The sequence below is a fragment of the Carcharodon carcharias genome, chromosome 7 (genome assembly GCF_017639515.1).
Source record: "Carcharodon carcharias isolate sCarCar2 chromosome 7, sCarCar2.pri, whole genome shotgun sequence".
Taxonomy (NCBI): Eukaryota; Metazoa; Chordata; class Chondrichthyes; order Lamniformes; family Lamnidae; genus Carcharodon; species Carcharodon carcharias.
In genome coordinates this window covers 24,509,992-24,518,924 of record NC_054473.1, presented here as the reverse complement: position 1 = coordinate 24,518,924, position 8,933 = coordinate 24,509,992, and the positions used below count along the sequence as shown (strand labels likewise).

At 38.8% G+C, this 8,933-nt stretch overlaps 1 protein-coding gene across 1 annotated transcript in view; it reads right to left on the bottom strand.

Annotated features, from left to right (window-relative positions):
* Nucleotides 1–2,333: 2,333 nt before the first annotated feature.
* LOC121279985 (inter-alpha-trypsin inhibitor heavy chain H3-like) overlaps nt 2,334–8,933 on the bottom strand; it is a 101,757-nt gene continuing 95,157 nt past the window's right edge. The window contains exons 17-19 of the mRNA XM_041191607.1: nt 7,860–8,032; nt 6,590–6,701; nt 2,334–2,478 (exon numbers count right to left, since the gene is read on the bottom strand). Coding sequence (XP_041047541.1) covers nt 2,334–2,478; nt 6,590–6,701; nt 7,860–8,032 — 430 coding nt within the window. The remainder of the gene's footprint in view (nt 2,479–6,589; nt 6,702–7,859; nt 8,033–8,933) is intronic.

Sequence of the window (8,933 nt, the reverse complement as noted above, 5' to 3'; positions counted from 1 at the left end):
TACTGAATCTATCCCCTGGAGATGAGAAACTACTCCTTACTTGGGCAGAACTAAAGAAGCTAAACTGATGGGGGTTAAAGCATCTAGCTTTACATTTAAAACTCCAAGAACCAGCTAACCATCTGGTATTAATAAGGTGGCTAAGGAATGAAGTGTCAGGTGACATAAAATCCAGAGCAGATTCAGAGAAGAGCCTCCAGCCGAACTCCCATAGATTTGGATTTGGAGAAAAAGGAGACCAGCACCTGGGTTAAATTTGCAGCCAAGAAGGATTACATATTTCACCAGAAGAAAGACTTCAGCCATTAAACCTGTTCAAATTGGCCATAGGCAAATAACCCAAAGAAGAAAAAGATTGGGAATCCTGCAAAGAACAAATTGCAGGATTTGGAGGACTAATTGGGAAAGTAGTCTCCGACTATTACACAGTGCAATTAAAAGCAATGTCATTATTCAAGAAGAAAATTCCAGGGGAACAGGGGATTTTAAAGAAACTGCCCCAATACTGAAATCTACGATCAAAATATCTCAACTACAGGGGAGGATATGAATAAACTTGAGAACCTGGTTAGGAAAGAAGAAAGTGCAGGGAGACTAATTATTATTAGAAATTTTGGAGAAGACCATAGGATATTTTAAGAATTATCTTCCACCCAAACAGCAGGGACATTTAACACAAACAATGCCAAACCATAGGGAAATGGAGAAGTTCGAAAGCATTTATTAGATGATCACTGAGGGAAACAGAAATACAAAGGACTACAAGGCAGCCAAAGAAAGGGAAGCAATAAAAGTATTAAAACTAACAGATGATAGAAATCTAAATTATGAACCAAATTCACCAATGAGAGGCTGTAAACAAGTAAGATTTAACCCCTATATTAGACCATTTAGGCCACAAGGACATCAAGGGAGTATGTGAGCCCCTGTTTTGTTTATTGGTTTTTGTTTATTGTTATTTCTTCATTCTCTGGATACTTCCTTTTACTCATTAATCTTCATTCCATCCAGCCTGCTTGTCCATCACATTTTTAAATGATAACTCCTTTCTATGTGGCCGTCCCACGTATATTCATTTTTTCATACTGTGCTCTCTTTTGTGTAATGCTGTCAAAGATTCTGTTCTTTTCTGTGCAGTATTATTTTGCACACCGATTCCTTATAGCTTCTGTCATCATATCTTTTCATCTTCTGTTCTTTTCTGAATGGGTGAGTGAAACATTTCATCAAAAGAGGGTTAATTAAAGAAAATGTAGAAACACTAAAGTGTCAAAAGGATGGTAGGAAAATTTAATAAGTGTTTTGTCCCTGTACTGTGAGAGGAAGGTAGGGGGTGGGTAGGATGGTGGGAGGACATGCATACACCACTAATTGATATAGATATTAGAAATAAAAATGCATTAAAGTGGTTAATAGGGCTTACATTTGAAAAACCATAAGCACAGGTGATCAATGCGTTGAAAAATGGAAAGATGTTATAGTAAAATAGCAAACACATTGACAATAACTTTGCAAAGTTCTTTGGAAACAGTTAATGTGCCTTTAAGACTAGGGGGTTATGTGTGTTACATTGCAGTTAAAAAAAAAGAAAAAGACTTGCATTCACATAGCACTTTTCACAAACTCAAAGCATTTCATATTGCTTTGTAATCAGTTGTGTACTTCTGATGTGTAGTCACTTTTGTCAAGTAAGAAAATATGAAGTAATTATAAGATATAGGCTAACCTGAGATAACTAACATGGATTTGTAATTGGCATTACACCCTATGTCGTTCCAGTTATCACAAAACAGATGATGTTTTAACTCAATGTGAGCAACTGTATAATGCCAACATACTTAATGCATTGGAGAAGTAAGATGCAGGTAAACTTGCAGACTAAGTATGCATATCCAAAGCACATGAATCTCAGCATGGGCTAAAAGAAGAGCAGCATTCCACATGCGAGAAAGAATGATGGAAACAGGTGTGATGAGTTTGTTTAAGGTGAACATAGTCGATTTATTTTTGACATATTTTGCGCATATTGCTAGATCAAATATATTGAATTGCGCAAATGCAGAGTTTTTTCTGGAAGCAAATCCATCAGGCTCACTTGCCTTTGTCTCTTCTCAAATAGCTCCTCATCATCCCATTCCTGATACACACAAAATAAATCTGGTCATCTTACATAAACAGATTCCATCATAAATTAACATAGGAATTTACATTTTAAGAGACAGCAAGTGCTTGCAGATGTGATTTTAACCTATGCAATTGACATATAAAATGATTGAATGATAAAGCCATGCAAGGGATAATAAAGGGATAAACTTTCACCGTCTGCTGTCAGGCTATGGATATATCGAGTCAAATAAAGAAGAAACAATGTAGTCAGTGGGAATTCCATCAATAAATCCTTTCCCGTTGTAGTGAACAAACCAACATGGGACATTGGTTCCTCGCTTTGGATCAAGTCTGTAATATTTCTGGTACCCCCTAAAATTAAAATCATCAATAAAATGCATGTAAGAAATGTACAGAAAAATTACAGCTGTATGAACAAGTAGGAACAGAAGTAGGCCATTTAGCTCCTGAAGCCTGCTTTGCCATTCAAAAAGAACATGGCTGATCTGTTCGTGTTTTAAATTCCACATCTCCATCTACCCCTGATAACCTCTGATTCACTTGCCTGACAAAAATTTATTTACCTCTGCCTTAAAACTATTCAATGACCCCACCTCCACCCTCTTTGGAGGCAGAGAATTCCAAAGTTGCACAACCCTCAGAGAAAAAAATTCCCCTAATCTCTGTCCTAAAACGGCAACCCCTAATTTTAAAACAGTGCCTCCTCATTCTGGACGCACCCATCAGAGGAAACAACCTTTCCGTGCCCACCATTCAGGATCTTATATACTTCATTCAAGTCACCCCTCACTCTTCTAAACTTCAGTGGAAACAAGCCCAGTCTGTCTAGCCTTTCCTCATAAGACAACCCAGTCATAAGACCATAAGACATAGAAGCAGAAATTAGGCCATTCAGCCCATCGAGTCTGCTCCGCCATTCAATCATGGCTGATAAGTTTCGCAACCCCATTCTCCCTCCTTCTCCCCATAACTTTTGATCCCCTTACCAGTCAAGAACCTATCTATCTCAGTCTTAAATACACTCAATGACCTGGCCTCCACAGCCTTCTGTGGCAATGAATTCCATAGATTCACCACTCTCTGGCTAAAGAAGTTTCTCCTTGTCTCTGTTCTAAAAGGTCTTCCTTTTACTCTGAGGCTGTGCCCTCGGGTCTTAGTCTCTCCTACTAATGGAAACATCTTCCCAACGTCCACTCTATTCAGGCCTTTCAGTATTCTGTAAGTTTCAATCAGGTCCCCCCTCATCCTTCTAAACTCTCATCGAGTATAGACCCAGAGTCCTCAAACATTCCTCTTATGTTAAGTCTTTCATTCCTGGGATCATTCTCGTGAACCTCCTCTGGACCCTCTCCAGGGTCAGCAGATCCTTCCTGAGATACGGGGCCCAAAATTGCTCACAATATTCTAAATGTGGTCTGACCAGAGCCTTATAAAGCTACAGCAGCACATCCCTGCTTTTATGTTCTAGTCCTCTCGAAATAAATGCCAACATTGCATTTGCCTTCCTAACTACCGACTCAACCTGCAAGTTAACCTTAAGAGAATCCTCAACTAGGACTCCCAAGTCCCTTTGCACTCCAGATTTCTGAATTCTCTCCCCATTTAGAAAATAGTCTATGCCTCTATTCTTCCTACCAAAGTGCATGACCTCACATTTCCCCACGTTGTATTCCATCTGCCACTTCTTTGCCCATTCTCCTAAACTGTCCAAATCCTTCTGTAGCCTCCCTGCCTCCTCAATACTACCTGTCCCTCCACCTATCTTTGAATCATCTGCAAACTTAGCCAGGATGCCCTCAGTTCCTTCATCTAGATCATTAATGTATAAAGTGAAAAGTTGTGGTCCCAACACTGACCCCTGCAGAACTCCACTAGTCACCAGCCGCCATCCTGAGAAGGACCCCTTATCCCCACTCTCTGCCTCATGTCAGACAGCCAATCTTCTATCCATGTTAGTACCTTGCCTCTAACACTATGGGCTCTTATCTTACTGTGCAGCCTCCTGTGCGGCACCTTGTCAAAGGTATCATTCCAGGTATCAATCTATTAAACCTCCTCTGAACTGCCTCCAATGCACTTACATCCTTCCTTTAATAAGGAGACCAAAATAGCACACAATATTTGAGATGTGGTCTCACCAATGCCCTGTATAACTGAAGCACAACATCCTTACTTGTGTGTTAAATTCCTCTGGTAATAAAGGATAGCATTCCATTATCCTTCTTAACTATTTGCTGTACCTGCATACTAACTTTTGATGACTCATGCACTAGAACACCTGGAACCCTCTGCCTCTCAGAATTCTGCAGTCATTCTCCATTTTTACTTCCTACATTATACTCCATCTGCCAGATTTTTGCCCACTCATTCAACTTATCTATATCCGTCTGCAACCTCCTTATGTCCTCTTCACAACATACTTTCCTACCTATCTTTGTGTCACCTGCAAATTTAGCCACCATGCCTTCACTCCCCTCATCTAAGTCATTGATATAAATTGTAAAATGTTGAGGCCCCAGCACAGACCCCTGCAGGATGCCACTCGTCACATCCCGCCAATCAGAAAAAGACCAATTAATGCATACTCTCTGTTTTCTGCCAGCCAGCCAATAATCTATGCGTGCTAATATGTTACTGCCTACACCATGAGCTTTAATTTTCCACAATAATCTTTGATGTGGCATCTTATCAAGTGCCTTCTGGAAATCTGAGTACTGCATGTCTACAGGCTTCCCTTTATCCATAGCACATCTTACTACTCCAAAGAATCCCAATAAATTGGTTAAACATAATTTCCCTTTCACAAAGCCATGCTGACTCTTCCCGATTACCTTGAGTTTCTCTAAGTGTCTAGCTATAACCTCTTACTGATCAATTCTAACACCTTCCCCACGACAGAAGTCAAGTTAATAGGCCTATAGTTTTCTGTTTTCTGCCTCCCTCCCATCTTGAATGGAGGGGTTATATTTGTTACTTTCCAGTTTGATGGAACTTTTCCAGAATCTAGTGAATTTTGGAAAATTAACACCAACACATCTACTGCCTCATTAGCCACCTCTTTTAAGACCCCAGGATGAAGTCCATCAGGACCCGGAGATTTGTCAGCCTGCAGCTCTATCAGTTTGCTCAGTACTGTTTTCCTGATGATGATAATTTCACCAAGTTCCTCTCTTCCTTCCACCTCCTGATTTGCAGCTATTACTGGAATTTTTTTTTTGTATCCTCTTTAGTGAAGACAGAAGCAAAATATTTATTTTTTCCATCCACCATTTCCTTATTACCTATTATTAAAACCCCACTGTCACTCTCTAGAGGCCCAATACTAACTTTACTTACTCTTTTCCTTTTTAAATACCTGCAGAAACACTGACTATCCATTTTCACATTTCTAGCTAGCTTCTCTCATACTCTAATTTTTCTCCTGATTAACCTTTTAGTCAATCTCTGCTGTTCTTTATATTCTGACCAATCATCTGACCTCCCAATCATCTTTGCGCAGTTATTTGCTTTTTACTTCAGTTTGATGTTTTCCTTAACTTCTTTAGTTAACCACAGATGGTAAATCCTCCCCTTAGAATTTTTCTTTATAGTAGGAATTTACTTATTCTGAGTATTCTGAAATATCCCCTTAAATGTCTGCCATTGCTTCTGTGTTGATCTATCCCTAGCCTAGTATCCCAGTTCACTTCAGCTAGCTCAGTTTTTATGCCCGCATAGTTGCCCTGATTTAAGATTAACCAACTAGTCTTAGGCCCACTCTTCTGCCTTTCAGTCTGGATGTAAAATTCAATCATATTGTGGTCACTGCTACCAAGGAGTGCCTTCATTCTGAGGTCATTGATTGATCCTGCCACATTACACAATGCCAAGTCTAATATTACCTGCTCTCTGGTTGGTTCCAGAACATGATACTCTAAAAAACTATCCCAAAAGCATTCTATGAACTCCTCATCCAGGCTACAACTGCCAGTCTGATTTTTCCAGTTTATATGTAGATTAAAATCACCCATAATTTTTGCTGTCCCTTTATCACAAGCACCCAATATTACTTCTTGTATACTTTGTCCTACATTGTGGTTACTGTCAGGACCCAATCCTTGTCATCCTGCACCTCTCCCCGTAATGACTATCAGATCATATTTATTTACTTTAATGTGCGTTATCAATCAATTACTTTGTTATGAATGCTATGAGCATTCAGAAATCGTGCCATTAGTCTTTTTTTTTGGTCCCTTTGTAACCTTTAGTCTTGACTATTGGTGTATTCTTAAGTTCTATCTCTCTGTCCCTTCATGTCCCTTCATATGACCCTCATTTCCCATATTACTATTATGGTCTCCTGTTTTGAATCTACCCCTTGATTTCCCACATATACCCAAACTTGATGTCTCACCCCACCTTGTTTAATTTAACTATTAAAGAGGACACATCAAAAGTGTTAACACATTCTTAGCAACATTACCTTGTCACTCTAAGTTTGTGATCTTTAACAATCATTGTTGCGTCAGGTTTGCCTTGATCTAAGCCAGGGCGAATGTTATATATCTCAGCATTTACTTCTTGGTAAAACTGACCTGTATCAAAATAAAGATAAATTAATTTGACTGGAAAGTCACAAACACAATATTGTAGTGATTGCAGGATACCCAAGGAGAATAAAAAAACTTTGTTTATTCTGTCAGTGAGGATGACTTAATGATTCATAAGGTCTAAATGAGTTTAGTAGAAGTTGCTAAATTTTGTGATTAAACTAAAAATTTCAGTTTTCTTCATTAGTATAAAATTAATTTAACAGTTAATTTGGTAATTCAATTAAGTTGATTTTAAATAAACTTTGGAATAGATATTTCCAAAAATGGTGGCAAAATAATCATTTCCATTAGGTATGAGTTCTGCAATTGAAATCTCCTTAATCAGGGTAAACTATTCATTTCACTGTTTTTTTCACAAATGAGTGATTGATCTCATGTGAACATTTACTTTTTGACTCTATGCAGTGACACAAAACTGAATAGATGGTGCCAAAATCATATTGTGGTCACTGTTACCAAGGGGTGCCTTCACTCTGAGGTCATTAATTGATCCTGCCACATTACACAATGCCAAGTCTAATATAACCTGCTCTCTGGCTGGTTTCAGAACATGATGCCCTAAAAAACTATCCCAAAAGCATTCTATGAACTCCTCATCCAGGCTACAACTGCCAGTCTGATTCTTCTAGTTTATATGTAGATTAAAATCGCCCATAATTATTGCTGTCCCTTTATCACAAGCACCCAATATTTCTTCTTGTATACTTTGTCCGACATTGTGGTTACTGTTAAGGGGCCTGTAGACCACTCCCACTAATGACTTCTTTCCCCTAATATTCCTCGTTTCCACCCAAACAGACTATACATTCTGATCTCCTGAACCAAGGTCATCTCCAACTATTGCACCAATAGTTGATTAACTGTGCTACCCCTCCACCTTTACCTAGCTTCATATTCTTCTTGAATATCATATACCCCTCAATATTCAGGAGTGAATGGTTTGAGTGAAGGATGGAAATTACTGCTCTTGCGACATATATTCTGCGGTCATTACTAAATATAGTACCGGAGTAAAATAGCTTTTTGATGCAAAGAAATTTATAAAAGTACTTCATCATTGTACAAAAGCTGTATCCCCTCTTAGAGTTGCTCAGTTTTTAACTGTGACTTTGCAGATATTACAGTGAATATGCTACATACCGAGTAATCCATGGGTCATATTTGAGAGCCTGTGGCTGTCAAGTGTATAAAATCCCAGAAAGTCTCTGTGTAGAGGATGATTTTTCCAGACCCGGTGCAATACAATAACAAATGTTGCATTATCTCCCATTGTTAGTGTGAGATTCCTTTCTTTCGTGATTGAAATGGAGAAACTAGGAAATGGACATTAGAGATGATAACTTACACAGTTTCAAAATATTGATATCCTGAATATTGAATGAATATAAATAAAGCTCTCAAAATTGTCCATTTTAATAATCTATTTCCAGGAATCCCCAATCAATTGGTCTGTGGTGACTATCATTCTGGTTGGCCCATCCAGATAGCAAGGCTCAAGTAGATGCTGGTTGTGCACCCCACTCTCACCATAGTGGCAGGTTCAAAGAGCTTTTTGGCCTCAGACTCCATTTCTATATTCCTGTTTTTCCTTTCTTACTACAGGCTAATGGACATTCTCCATCCAAGCTCTTCTTGAAAGCTCCATGTACTTGATCTAAGATTCACTGATTCTGTGAAGCACATCTTTGAAGTTGCACCTTAAAATTTTAATATTGGAAATGATTATACAGCCACACCACCTCCAGGATTGTCTGATCCTGCCGAAAGCCAATGGACTTTTGGCTGGGCTGTGAAATCTCCTGTGGCAGGTCCTGCCAAGATGGAGCCGGAAAATCCTGGTCATTGGATATGAGAGATACTAGTGCCCAAATCCTAGTAGGGCAACCTGAATATTGAATTATGTCATAATTTGTTGTATGGAAGGTGATTTGGGACATTTCTAGATGATATGATAAAGCATTATGAAAGTTTCTTTTAGATTATTAATCATCACAATTTTTTTCACAGAATTGTTACAGTGCAGAAGGAGGCCATTCAGCCAATCGTGTCTGCACTGGCTCTCTGTACAATCATTTCATCTGGTGCTATTTTCCTGCCTTCTTCCCATAACTCTGCATATTTTTACTTTTCAAATAACCATTTAATAGCTCTTGAATGCCTCGATTGAACCTATCTCCACCATACTCTCAGGCAGTGCATTCCAGACCCTAACCA